Genomic DNA, 15,260 nt, shown 5'->3' with positions numbered 1-15,260 from the left:
TAAGCTCTTTTTTTTCTTCTGTTAACTTTACATTGGCAGAATTGTGCAGTATTTTTACATACTGCACTGCCTCGTACTGTAAGACACATGTCTAAAAATAGTATTGAGTGTTAGGCACTACTTTTGATTGTAATCAATGTAAGCTCATGTAGCTTATGATTTGTTAGATTTGCCTGTGGATGAACTAAATAAGCTGTTTGGTTCATTTGGAAATAGAAATAATAAACTTGACAATGTGGATGAGTTCACCAAGTCATAAAAGAAACCTTCAACCAAACAAACAAATGGATGTCATATCCACTATTTCCACGTGAGACACTACTGAAAATACCGTTCAGATCATTTAAACAGCTATATAGGAAACATGTTCATTTACAAACCGATTGGTTTGAAATATGACTCATACTCTCAAGGATGTATAAAAACGGCATATTAAGGGCTATCCCATCTCCCCAAAAAATGTACCATTTTACATGTTAGTCCAAACACTAAACTATAAAAAAAAGAGAATGCAACTGAGGAAAGCAGTTTTCTGGTAGAAAAGCAAGACTCAGAACCAATAAGCCAAGATGACGAAAAAGTCTTTATTTCCACTGGCTAAATAGGCTGTCACACACACCTGCCACATCAAAATCAGGATGCCAAGGAAGAAAAAAAAAGTATTTGGAGAAAAAAATCAGGATCAGTGCTACGACTGTTTATTTGCTAAAACTTTACGAAGGAACTGACATCTCCATTGTCTTATACAATTTACTTAACATGAAAAACTTATGCTACAGTCATACTGTGAAAATCATTTTTCCATTTTCATCTTTATGCTGATATTTAGCATTACATCAATTAACACAAAAGGTATCAGCATAAAAATGAAAATGGAAAAATGATAGATATTCACAGTATGACTGTGGTTTATTCAGTACAGATTTTATGCATCACTTTTGCTGTCTTTGATAGAGATGCAGCCATTGTGAATCAGACTTTTTTAAAGTAATTTTTAAGTCAGAAATTTGGGTTTAAAAAATTGAAAATCATAATTTTTCTGATTTTTAAACAAAAGTTTGGGATGATTTCAAAGTAAATCGGATAAGTGGCAGGTTTGCACACTGTAGCTGCTTTGCAATTTTCCTGTTTTACTTTACTTGTATGAGATAACGTTTTGATTTTAAGTAGCGACAAAAGTCATACAGGTCATGTAAATAGTTGGGAGTCCCTCCAACAAAGAGCATGCAAGAGACAGGACATAAACAATGCATCATTAGCTGGTAATAACAATGGCAATACAAATATTTATCGTTTTGCATCTTGAATTTCCTCAAAATGTACTTTCTTAGTTATTTCTGCTAATTCAGAATTACAATGGTTCGAAAAATTTACCCACACTACAAAATTGTACTGTAATTTCAACTACATTTCAACAGACATCATGTTCAACTTACTGCACTCAAAATGAAACGAATGTCACATTCTCTAGCAAACAATATTTAATCGTGCATGTTTTTACAAATTTCAATTACAAGAGTTGATATTTTTCCCCACATTGTGATTCCAAATAATCAATGACAGAACTGAAACACAAGTATGGAATTGACCCAGCTAATAAATCCAGCCCATCGCAACTAGAAAAGAAGAATTTAATCAGATTGACAAAAACAAAAGCTCTCCATTCCAGACAAAAGGGAAAAGTTATTTCAAGGCACATTCATTCACATTATGACTGTAAACTTCCATTTTAAGTAGATCAAAACAAGATTTAATTTTTAAACGAAAGACTAAGTGCACTACCAAGTTCAATGGTTGTTGAGAAGTACTATGTGCGCATTAATAATGTTACTGTTGAACCTTCAGTTGTGTATTTACTTTGGAATCCAGCATAAATTCAATTACTTTGTTCCCTGTAGTGTTCATTTTATTATTCAGCCTTAGGAACAAAATGATTATATAACAAAAACGTTACTACATTTGTATGGAAAAATATGAACTCTTGTTTTTTTCTGAGTAATACTGAACTCCAAACATCACGCATTATTGCTCAGAAAAATGTGTTCACATTTTCGCATAGAAATGCAGTAACCTATAATTATTATATCCTCATTTTTCCTCCATTAACTTTACATTGTCAGAATCATTCAGTATTTTACAATATTGCACTCATGCGCAGTTCATACTGCACCCACGTGTGTCCAATAGTGTATTAGGAACTACTTTGTAACAAATCATGTACACTCATGTAGTAGGCACTTTACGTTTTGGTTGATTAAATTTGTTTTTGGATGAACTAAAGCAGATGTTTCATGGACTGCCACATACCAGCTGCTTTGCCACATTCTGCATTAACTTTCTTGATACAATATTTTGGATTTAGGCTAGCAATAGATGCCAGATTTCATAAAATTTCTTGGTCCCTACGAATAACATGCAAGTGACAAGGCATAAACTGTCTTCTTTAGCTGGTAATAAGAATGGCAAAAAATATACTTAGTTTTACATCCTGAAATTCCTCAAAATGTACTTTCTTAGTTCTGCAAATCCAAATTACATGAGCCATGTTATGGGTTCTCAAGCTTGATTATACATTTCGAAACTGTACTGTAATTTCGACTATATTCTAAATGCAATTACATCCTCCTTACTGCACTCAAAATGAAATAAACATTATATTCCATAGCATCTTGTTGATAATTTGCAATTGAAAAACTTCATATTTTTCGCACATTATGATTTCAAACATTCAATGACAGAACAGAAACACACTTGCAGATGCCAACATGCTGCTGAAATCCGATGTACTTCATGTGGAATTAGCAGATAAATCCAGTACATAATGATGAAATTTCATAGAATCGACAAAAATACCAAAATCTATTAATTCCAGGTCAAATGGAAAAGTTGTTGCAATGCACATTCATTCACAATATGACTCCAAATTTCAATTTTAAGTAGAACAAAATGCCATTTTCTTTCAAAAGTTATGTGCACATTAATAACGCTGTTGTTTTGTATGATGAATCTGCATTTGTGAATATAGTTTGGAATATGGCATACATTCAGTTACTTTGTTTCTTGTAGTGTATTTTTGTTCATATAATTAAGCTTTAGGTAGAATAAGAAAATGAGCATATAATAAAAAGGTTACTGCATTTTTATGGGAAAATATCAGCTCGTTTTGTCGGATGGATATACTGCACTCCCAAAGTCGTGAAGTATTTCCATCCAAAAAACTTATTCATATTTTCCCATACAAATGCAGTAATCTATAAATATTCAGACATTTCGATATATCAGTGGAAAAAATGACATTGCCAGAGTGGCAATAATATTTTACTGCCAAAGTGACAAGATCACTTTTGGAACTATTTTCTTTTTCCATATCTGCCCATATGCACATTATTCAGACCTGTATTTCCAAATTTAGGCCTTTTTCATTTTTTCTCCTATTTCTTCTCTCCCTCCCTTCCTTTCTTTTTTCTTCCATCAGGATGAATAGCTCTTAAAACAGGTACAGACTGTTGACTCTATTAATCATTCATTTAATCAACTAGAATCCTTAAAAATAAACCCCAACAACAAAAAGTAGACTTCAATTATTAACATTTTTATAATTAGTTTTCCACATGAACCATGCAAATTGTTAGTGACTGAACTTCTATGACCTTTGGTATTCTGTCACCCATACAGTACTGTATACATGTTACACCCAATGACAAACAGTACACATTTTTAAGAAAAACTTGATTACATATAGTAATAAAATCATTTATGAAGCAATTTTAAGTGTCATCACAATCATAATCATGACTGAAAACAAAGGAAAAATCAGGCATCAATTAGTGACAATTGCAAACTGAAATTAAGTGAGAACTGAAATTTGGGTGCAAAGTCTGTTACCAAAATATACTGCAAGCTTGCCAACACAAAACTTTCAGATTTGAATACAACAAGAAAAAAAGAAAAGAAACCCAAATACTTACAATCATTAAAATATTTTCCTTACTGATGTTATGCTTTAAAGTTTGTTGGACAATTCTGTCATGTTTTTACCTTAGCAATGTTCACTGTATCAATTTGTGCATGAACTGTGTGAAAACAGTCATTTATTTGACAAAATACACCAATTGATGCATTGTATGTACAATCTAAATTTGTGGAAAGTCGCTGACCTAAAATTATTGTATAATCTTGGATCTTCTTTATACTGATGTAGTAATGCAATCAATCACTTAAACACAGTGGAGAAAGAAATCCGTACAGATGGTTTTTGCCTTAAAAATTGCATAATAAAAAGAAAATCAATGCTTTTTGAGTATACATCTGGAAATACTTCATGAGTGAAGTGGACACATTTTGTATTGTCATCTGACAATAACATGTTTCCATCTCACTTGTGAAAATTTCAATTCATCTATTAAAAAACCAGATACCCTGTACATCTTACTTGAGAAATGATGTGTCATCATCTGATACCTGATGGAAATAAAACAACAAATCTAATGGATGCATTACACCATGTGTCATCATTTGACACCTGATGGAAATAAAACAACAAATCTAATGGATGCATCACATCACTGGTTAACTGAGGAGGATTTTTGAAGAAAACCTTTTGATATGAATTAAATGGATTATAATTTATAAATATCAAAATTACATACCCTAGATTCTATCGAACTTTCCAAAGTGGCTTTACACCATTAAAAATGACTTAAAGGGTCTGTGAATGCAGAAATTTAGAATGGTATTTGACCATCTAAAAGTTCAAGAAATCCTAGACAATAGCATACAAATCCAAATAAATTTCAGGAATATCAAGATTTGCAAGCTTAAAGAAGCTTGATAATTTTAGGATGGTGCTATGCCACTTGAAAGACTAAAATTCCGTTTATTGCTCTGCATTTTTCATTTGTTTTCCCCATTCCATCATTCTACAGTCATTGTTTATATACATGTACACAATGTAATCTTTAATGTTTACAAAATGTTTTTCCCACATGAATAAAAAAAAATTCTCACCTCAAAGAAAATCTAATGATAATACTGCTGTTTATAAGACTTTATAAACTGTTCAATATAAAGTGTGAGGAATTAAATTAATATGATTGTATACATAACATTTTAGAGCAAAAGTAGACTGTTTGTAGATACACACTGAAGAATTTGATTTGATGCATGTGCAACGTGATGCTAATTAACTAGTTGGACTCCATCTACCTGAATATGATGTAAACATTTACACGTAATCCTCTCACAACATCTAGCAGTAAAATTACTCAATGTATCTGCATCTATTGGGTTATTGTAATTTAAGTTGTAATTTGTAAAAAATGATGCCCTTTATACTAAAAATATTACACCATGACCAAATAATCACATACAGTTGTTATAAATTTGTGCTTCTCAAAAGTGAAATTGGGGATAAACATTACATACACATGGTTGTAAGACTTCTTTTTACAATATGTAGACAAATAAAAGAGTACATACAGCATGTTGTATACACAAGAAAAAGAAAATACATATTTAGAAAATCCCCCAAAATGACACTGTATCATGTCAAATCTTCCCCAATAAATCATACCCACCAAAATTGTCCCCTTGTAACAACCATCTCCAATTCAGACTGACAAACTATGACATTAACTTTGTGTGCGTTACTTATTAAATATGATCTCAGCAAGCATGACTTTTCAAGTTTCGTTATAAAAGTAGGAAGGCAGGTGATGAAATTGATCAGTGCTGATGGGTAAATAAACACTAATAGTATTACAGGAATTTGCTTTTAAATTTCTCTGTTATGCAATAAATAATAATTAGTTTTGATGCTGCAGTCTGCAGATTACTTATCTTCAGACAACAGAAAAATAAGAACAATTTAATTTTTTTATAGAAGAAATTTGCTTTTCTTTTTATGGGTTTTAACTGCACTTGCAAAACATTACTGGCTCTATCATGCAGAGGAAATGGTAGGTATGTACCTTTTTCAAGGACACACACATGCCGCCAACCAGAGCTGACTTGGCTAAAGAGAACTGACTGCACAAAATGGATAAATAAAAGCTTTTGTTTATACAACTTATATACATCTATTTAATATTCATGATACCTGCACAAAAAGAGGTACTGTTACCCCTCACAACCACACACATTTTATTTTAAAAAGTGTCCAGAACCAATATTTCCATTCATATGGTAAGTGATCAAATTATTTTTGCCAATGTTTGGTTTCACCATGTTAAGTTTTCATTATTGTACTGAAAAAAGTGCTGACTAAAGTATATTATAACATGTACCACTAAAGGTTAATATCATTAAAAATGCTGACATTTACAGGAAATGGGCTCAAAAATGTGATAAGAGTTTTGGGCTTCACTGAACTGTTGAGTTCTTCTCTTTGATCTTATGACTGAATTGTCAACACCATACTAGGGTCATCATAGGCTACATATAAGTTTTGTTGATTCACTCACAATGAAAAATTAACCTTGAACAAAACAGGGGTCCAGATGAAGACCAACAAATCATGTGACAGTATACATATCACTTCCTTTAAAACAAAGCATTCTGGCTACTCTACAAAGGTTTCATCTACTTAATTATATTGCACTACTGTATAATTACAAAACTTTAACATGCTAAAATGTAAATTTTATTTTAGAAGAAAAAGTAAAAGTTATTTGAACGAAAATGGGGAGAGTTTAAGAGTGCTTGCCAAAAAATTGAATGTTTGAAAGACTCAAATAAACGTCGGAGCAGATGAAAATATTCTGCAGCAGTGAAAAAATAGAGTAAATTTAAAGAGAATGATCCTAAATAGCAAGTGATGTCTGTACAAAGATTTAAATGAAGCTTTTGAATGGTTTTGCAATGTACATGCCAACAATACACCACTCACATGTCACACTTAAGAATTATAAACTATTAATGTGTGTTCAATTGAAGTAAGTCTATTCTTAAGACAAGAAAACCTTAGACAGGGTTCCTGCCACAAAGTTAGAAAAAGATTTAAGACCTTTTCCAGACTTTCCAGACCAAAAAATAAAGATTTCCAGTTCTAACCATGTGTGTGTGTGTGATTTAGATTTTTAAAGTAGCTTTAACAATTTTCCAGTCATATCACTATGATGTCTGTAGTATGGCAGTTTAAAGTGATGTCTAGCACTGGGGCATCATGCCGCAGACATGTAGCATCATGTCCCACCCAGTCACATTATCCTGACACCAGGCTGACCAGTCCTAATACTAAGCTCTTAATGCTGGGCGCCTAGTGAGGCAGCTGTTAGTACCATTTTTAGAAGTCTTAAATCTAACCACGTGACAAGTTTATTAACCAAATCGGTAATGACAGCAATAGGTGATGAAATTTTCAGAAATTTTAATCAATAAAAATGGAAGGTTTCCTGCACAATTCGAGTGTGCTGAATCTGAAACTGAACTCATCTTAATATCTTTTATGATAAATTCTCATGAAGCATTGAAACACATATACTGTCCACCATTTTTAATATTTTTCTTGATCACTTGCAAAATCTTTACCTCATGCTATTTCAAGCTGACATTTGAATATTTCTTACTGATGGGTATATAGAAATGTTGGGTGAACATTCAGCTATAAGAATAAATAGACTTTTCCTGTGTACCAGGTACTTTGGAAGCCTTTCTGTGCATATTTATCAAGTGGCCCCCCACCATGTCTGTATGAAATAATATATTATTTAGTCATACACATGTTGAAATTATATGTTGCTCTTAAAATTTAATGTTTTATGCATAATTTGTGTGTAGAGAATTCAAAATTGAACTCATCTTTATGATATTGTTTCAAATAAATTCAAACCATGCATCCAAACATATGCACCACCCAACATTTTAATACTGGTCTTTGATCACTGTTTGCAAAATCTTTGCATATTTCTTACATATGGTAATATAGAAATATTTGTGAATATTCAGCTTTAATAATAATTTACTTTTTCATTGTTTCTGGTATTTCTTAACACCTTTCTGTGCCTTGTTTAAGTGACCTCTCTCTATCACATAAAATACCCTAATGATGAGTCATGCAAATGTTGAAATTATATCTTACTCTTAAAAGAGTGCATAATCATTACAACATTCTTGTACATGTATATGTTGATCTGAAATCACAATTTAGTAACCGAAATTGCAACTTCAGAATTAAATTATTATAAGATAGTTCTGGTAAACTTTTGTCTCTTTAAAAATAATGACAAAGAATAAATGACCTGAAAAATAACTTACACTGAAAACTTCCACAACTCTACAAAAAATGTCAGTCACATGGTCAAAATTCTTGAAAAATTTCTCGTTCACTCTTTCATATTGTACAGGTTTTCCACCACTTTATTATTACAGTAAATCTGAATTTCCATAGTGTAAAGTGTGCATGTTGCAACACTGAATTTTGGGTGTCAATTTTTTTTACTTTCTTAATAATTCTGATCAATTTTGAGCAATATCATCCAGTTCAATTTGTAGTATTAAATTGTGAAATCAGAGAGTGTGAGAGAAGGAACTGACAATGAGTTCTCATGATATATTTATGATTATTTCATTTTTTAAAAATAAAGTGATATGCACTGATCGACTGTTTGTTCTTTATAATGTCAATATTTAGAACATACTGATAATCATAATATATGCCATGAATTGGTTTTCTTTTCTTCAAAATAATTTAAATGTTACCTTTTTTTAGCTTATACTAAACAATCAAATTTTAAATTAAATAGGCCTACCAATTCCTCTAGATATCATGCGTCATTTGTAAATACAAAACCTCAAAAATACATTGCATGAAAAAATCCATACCCAACATTTTTAATACATTTAGTATAATAAATAAAAACGTGTGTATCATCTAATTCCTTGGAATAAATGTTCACTTTGTCATAAAACGTGTTTTTGAGTGTTTATCAACTCAGTTTATTTATTACTGCCATTATTTACATTTTTACGGACCCACATACTGGGAAGAGTTACTGTTCTTGCTAGCAAAAGATCAGTCCAAGAATGTCAAATCAAATAAAATCACCAAACGTTAAAATGAATAATCACTAGCACAACACAAAACTTAAATTACTGAAAAAATCCATTAAATGAAAAAGGTAGATTAATCCACAAGACAGTAAATACCAGTCAATATTGTGTGGCCTTCTCCCACCAATTTATCAGCTATACTCGCCTTACGATGTTGCATTCTACAGTAACACCCTAAGAGCTCTGACAAAAGCAGTCACGTTTTTGGAAAAATAAAATTTAAGACTTTTTCCAGACTTTTTGGTCATTTAAAATTTTTTCCAGATCTTTTCAAGGCCTGGAACAGCAATATTCAAATTTAAGACTTGTTCCAGAATTCTAGACCCGCGTGGGAACCCAGATTTTATTAATTAATATAATAAGGTAATAATTAATGATACTTTTAAATGAAGATATTAAATACTTTTAAGTTACATGTAGTTTCTTGCTATATACACATAAATATACATGTCACAAATATAGTCCCCCTCTGGAAAGGCCACTCGTCTGATATGGCCACTTTCCTATTGCAGAAGAGGTGGCTGTATGGATAATCAAAACTCAGATTTACAAATATCACAGACAATCATATCTAAAATAAAAACAAACAAAAAAATTAATAAAAATAACTTTCGAAAATATATTCCATAAAAATAAAAAAAAACATTGGCAAAGAATAGGCAAACAAATTGGTAGGAAACAAAATTAGGGCTATAATGTCCGATAAACTTAAAGATTTAGGTCTACTTTGAAAAAAGTTTTTGTGGAGTGGTCAACTTTGCATAACCTATGCATTCTTAATTTGTTAAACAAAGCTCCATATTGTTTAGATTTTACAGAATCTGGATATTCTGACTAAATCATCAAATATAATTTTACATTTATTATAAAGATAAAAAAAAATATGACTATGATGATACACAAATGAAACAAGGTGACTAAAGTAAAATTACTTTTTGTTATACCTCTAGAAAGCTCAGATAAATATATCTTTATGTTGACACTTTCTACAATGTGTCCATTCTTCCTTCTCCTGTTAACTTTAGTCATCATTCTTACTTTGTCAAATGCAGCTAACAATTGTACAGCTCTGCAATACACCAAGAAGCAGGCAAAATTATCCTCATTGTAGCCAATTTCATTGCTCTAAGGTACATCAAAAAAGCAGATTTCAATATAAGCTCTGGCATTCAAATATCAGACAAACGATCATCATAATATGCACTTCTCACACACATCAGGTTTTTCACCCTGACCCACTCTCTGCCAGTAAATAATGAATAGTAATAATAACAACTTTCTTTCGCAAGGGTTATAACTTGGCTGTTTACTACATTTATCATTCTGACCATGTCTGTGGCATTCAACATAATTAACCACATGTTACAACTACCATATTTGCCTGCCTGTAAGATGATACTTTTTGACCAGAAAATATTAGCTTCGTCTCATACTCCAAATCGACTTATATATGGATTATGTCATCTGAATTGCTTTATCATATTTCTTGCATCGAAAATAATTCTCCAAGACTACAAAAAATAATGTGCAAAAAATATTTCATTTTGGGGAAGAGATCGTGTATGAACAAACATAGGATCCCACATTGAGTATTCTGAACAATTACATGATCATCAGTATTAAAAATTAACAAAGATCAGATGTAATTGTGCTAAAGCAGCATGCACCAGTAATGTACGTTGTTTGTAATATACACTTTTTAAAATTTAATGACATATATGTGCATTAGACTTTACAAATTAGAAGATAAATAACCATGACAAAGACATATTCCATCACAATTTTCGTCTTGCACTTAATGATCAAATAATCCATATGCCCCATTGAGAGAGAGAGAGAAAGAGAGAGAGAGAGACAGTCAGAGATGTCTTCATGATTGTAAATCTGTATTGTTTACATACCTGATGACTGATTTTACTTGTGTACAAGTGCAGTACCATATTCCATTATCAATTAATACCACTAGTTAAGCGATTCCTTCTAATTTTTGTTTCCACTTCCATTATTACAAAAATCACATGGCTTTGTAGCAGTATTTACATGTTAATTAAATATGCTACGGCTGTATTCAGTCATTCCAAGCTAACACCTGTTTGAGGTCAAGATTCTGCAGACCAGATCAGATGAACGAAGCTACCAATAGGGAAATGAGGCTACCCATGGGTATTATGAATACCGTACCATATTTAAAGGAAATGCCAGGTGGTTACTGTTGTAAATTTCTCAGCCAGTGACAGTTTTGAACATGCCAATGGAATGGACAGCAATTTTAAGTATGTCTAGCATGAGCAAAGATCAAAAACAGTTGTCACCTAAGTACAGGAAGAGTACATGCACTTAAAACAAAATCTTAATTGTTGGGAATGGAGAGGCTGTTATACTTGCAATAAAAATTAGACAGCATGCAAAATGGTCATTCTTGGGATTTAACATAATGGAGATGACATGAATATAACTACTGTGAATATTTAAACCCTGAAAAAGTATGGTATGTATTTTCATAGTTTGGATTTACTGTTTCATTTATTAATGTTTTCTCTCTTTGACAAAAGCTTCAGCAACACGGTGGCAAAAAGTTAATAAAAAAGAACCAACAAAATACACAAAGAGCTGAACTCTCTCTCTCTCATATATTGGACCATATCTGATTTTGATCATGATGTACAAAAAGAAAAATGCGAAGGAATACATATGCATCCTTCTCTCTGTATCTCCCCCCAAATGCATTTTAGTATTAATGATGCAATTTCCCTACTGCTGGTAATCTGAAATAGCATATAGTGATACTTTTAAAATTTATGAAACCAGAAGTTATTATAATTTAATTCCACACAGCATCACAAGTTTTATTCTATCTGTAACTCAATAAATTTTTGGGACAGCATCATTATATGTAGCTAAAAGTACATAATATGTTTAAAATACTTCTTGTGAAACAAATTAGGTACTTATAGTTACATTTAATGATCCTAAATGGAAAGGTTACTTAGCTACAGGTAGGATGAAAATTGTGATGCTGTGTAGAACGAAGTGAAAAACACAATCCGAACTGTTGATCTGGCCTTGTCTTATACTCAGCATCGACTTAAAATAGGATGAGGGATGGAAAATTTGCCAAATTTGCAGATTCGACCTATACTCTGCATAGACTTATCGGCCAGCAAATATGGTATATGACGTAACTAGCTACATGTTAGAACTACATTACTGATTGTGCCTACATCATGGGAATAATTTCTTAAATTTTAGAGAGATACAAATCTGCACTAGATTTAAAAAAGACAGTGACCTATCAAAGCTTGCATCCAAAGAATAGCATCAGCAACTTAATGTTCCCAGGGAAAATAATGTCCATTCTGACCAATTCTCTCAAATATATTGCCACATTTTATATCACCTGATTTATCCAACCAAATCTCCCAGCACCAATCCTTCTACCAAGATAAGATCCCATGTCACTGTAAACTTATCTTATAGATCTAAGAAAACCGTTACCCATAAACTTCGGTTAGCTGCGGTGGCTCAAGAGTTTGCATGCCAGACATGTGATGAGAAGGATGTAGGCTGAAATTCTGCCCTGACAGGGCCATCTCAGCTGCCATGGTGTGTCTCTGGCCTTGGCACAATTTCCTCCTCTTAAATGCTAATATGTTAATAAAAACCAATCTTTTCTTAAGCTCCAACAGATGGAAATGTGGTCACACAGAGAAATCTAATTATGTGATAGGAGAGAAAAGCTGAGGCAGGAATTGGACTGGAACACGAGAGCTCAGAATCTCAATCAAATCCTTCAACATCCAGCCAAGGCATTAACCTATAACAATAAGCAAGAATTTAGTCACACACCACAATCAAGGCTACCTCTTCTGTGAGGTGTCAAAACACCCTCTCAGAAATGGTGGCTGATAAATATAGACTCAAGGACATCTTTAAATTGGTCTCAGTAAAATAAAAAATACATTTGTGTGAGCTAGGTTGATCAGATGAGGTGATTAATCACACTATAACCTAGATATCCCAAAACTCCACGTGTTGTAATATTTTAACTTTTTTACAGAAATATTATTTATCTGGAAAAATGCTACCAGCACTTCATGACCAGAAGGTCTTGATTGATTCCCGAATGGGCTTTCTACAGATGGGGCAGTCTCTCAATGGCACGGCACAAGCAACACAGCAGGCGAAATGGCCACAGGGCAAGAATGTAACACAAATTTCTTCATCTAAGCAGATTTTACACAGACGTTGATCCTTTAGGCTTTGGTTCTCTTGGAGGATTGTGTCAACATCTGTGTTGGAAAGAAAACCATTGAAAACAATTACTATAGGTTAAATTACACAGAATGGGTACTTGGGTTTAACCTTATCCTTTTTAAAATCTTGTAATTAAACAACAGACCTAACAATGTGTTTTAATGGAATTTAAAATCCTTCACTCTTTTTATAATATGACAACATAAAAAACATGAAATCATAATGAAAATTAAAACATAAGGAAATCATGTTATATTTGTTTTACAAAATGAAACTTTCATTTTCTTTTAATTTTTCTACCACTAAAGCCATATGTCAATAATTGAAGAGATTAAAAAAATAAGTACATAGTACATAAAGATAGATATGTTGATTTGAAGAAAAGGAACGGTCAGAATGTATGTATCATTAAAAAGCATAGACAGACAAGCATATATATATTGATAGGTAAACAAAGATAAGGGTTCTGAAAAAAAAGAACTGAAAAATTAAACTACTATATTTCTTTGAAACAGGTTCTTCAGAGTCTTCAACAAAATTTAATTTTCTTTGATTAGATATGCTACTGGACTTGTCTCTTCAACAACATCATAGCTCAATCTTTACACTCACAAATGAACGATTCATAAACATTTGTTTTATCCATTTGTTTAACAGTGATCACATAGTCAACCTGAAATTGCTGACATGTATAATAACAATCTCTGACAAGACAGGTTTTCTGAAAGACTTGAGAACACTTATTTTCATTCATTTAATTATTTGACAAACATATAAGTATTTACCACTCTCCTGTAGTTATCACATAAACAATCAGACAATAAATGATAGACACCACTTGGGAGTGTTAGATTGTTCCTAGATCAATCTCAAATGTAAAGAAATCCAAGTGGCTAATCAATGTCAACAGGTGCTTTATTTCCAAACATATGTCAAAGAAATCACACAAAAGTTATATTATTAACAATTATTACCTAAACACCCTGAACTTGGTGACATGCATCAAAACAATATTTGAGAAGCCAATTGTATAGAGTTGGGAAGCTTGGCACATATCAGAAAGTCATGAATTGCCCAGGGCTAGGTTTGGATTTGAAAGTTGGTGAATCCCATATATATACATGCATATATTTCAATTCAAACATAACTGACAAGTGAAAGATATAAATATTTGTCACAACTTGCTTCCAATAGTAAATATTTACATTATCAGGTCAGTGTGGAAAAAATGTGAAACTTATCACAACCGTGTCTACCATATGGAGATAACTGATTTTGATAGCATATCATTTTGAAATATGGGATCAATAGATGAAAAAGACTAGACAATTATGTAGAAGAAGAATGTGCTACATGTAAACCCTAAATAAAGTTGCAGATATATGTACTCTGTCAAGATCACAGAGAATAAAAGTTGCAGAATATAAAGCATTACAAATTTAGGAGCTGAACTTTTGCTCTCTCTAAATTTTTTGGTCCTGCCTGTGGTGAATACCTTGCAAACTGCATCTTGCTTAAGTCAATTTTGAGATTGTCCTGTGCATCAGACAAGTGGATTTTGTAAGCCTTGGCAAGGGTGTGGCACTATCAGAGATGCATACAATCAGTCACCAGTCAGTGAATAATGAAATGTGGGTTACAGTAACCATTTATTTGGTGATTATTTAGTATTCATCAAGATGCATTGCCTCACCACTTTTCATGATTCTAGATGTAGCAGTATGCAGACAGGGTTCAAGAAACCTATTTGGGCATGATCTAATTATAAAACTTCCCCACAGCCAGTAAAATGTGAAATGGAAGTCAGTCATTTTCTTTTGTTGTTTTAAGGGTGTGGTTCAAATAATGGAACAGATGCATGCAATGATTTAGTTTGATGATTGTAGCATGAATAGAGTGTGAGAAATACATTTAACACATAAAATGTAACCAGTGCCAGAAGGATCAAATATGGGTCA

The 15,260-nt window shown here is 32.2% G+C and overlaps 1 protein-coding gene across 1 annotated transcript in view; it reads right to left on the bottom strand.

The window, feature by feature from the left end:
• Window positions 1–563: 563 nt before the first annotated feature.
• LOC149786128 (putative inhibitor of apoptosis) overlaps window positions 564–15,260 on the bottom strand; it is a 48,460-nt gene continuing 33,763 nt past the window's right edge. The window contains exon 6 of the mRNA XM_089976463.1: window positions 564–13,337. Coding sequence (XP_089832589.1) covers window positions 13,141–13,337 — 197 coding nt within the window. The 3' untranslated portion in view covers window positions 564–13,140. The remainder of the gene's footprint in view (window positions 13,338–15,260) is intronic.

Source organism: Sinohyriopsis cumingii, chromosome 12, assembly GCF_028554795.1.
Source record: "Sinohyriopsis cumingii isolate HCF-2022 chromosome 12, ASM2855479v2, whole genome shotgun sequence".
NCBI classification, from domain to species: domain Eukaryota; kingdom Metazoa; phylum Mollusca; class Bivalvia; order Unionida; family Unionidae; genus Sinohyriopsis; species Sinohyriopsis cumingii.
The sequence above is the reverse complement of the archived record's forward strand: the minus strand, read 5'-3'. Positions and strand labels throughout refer to the sequence as shown.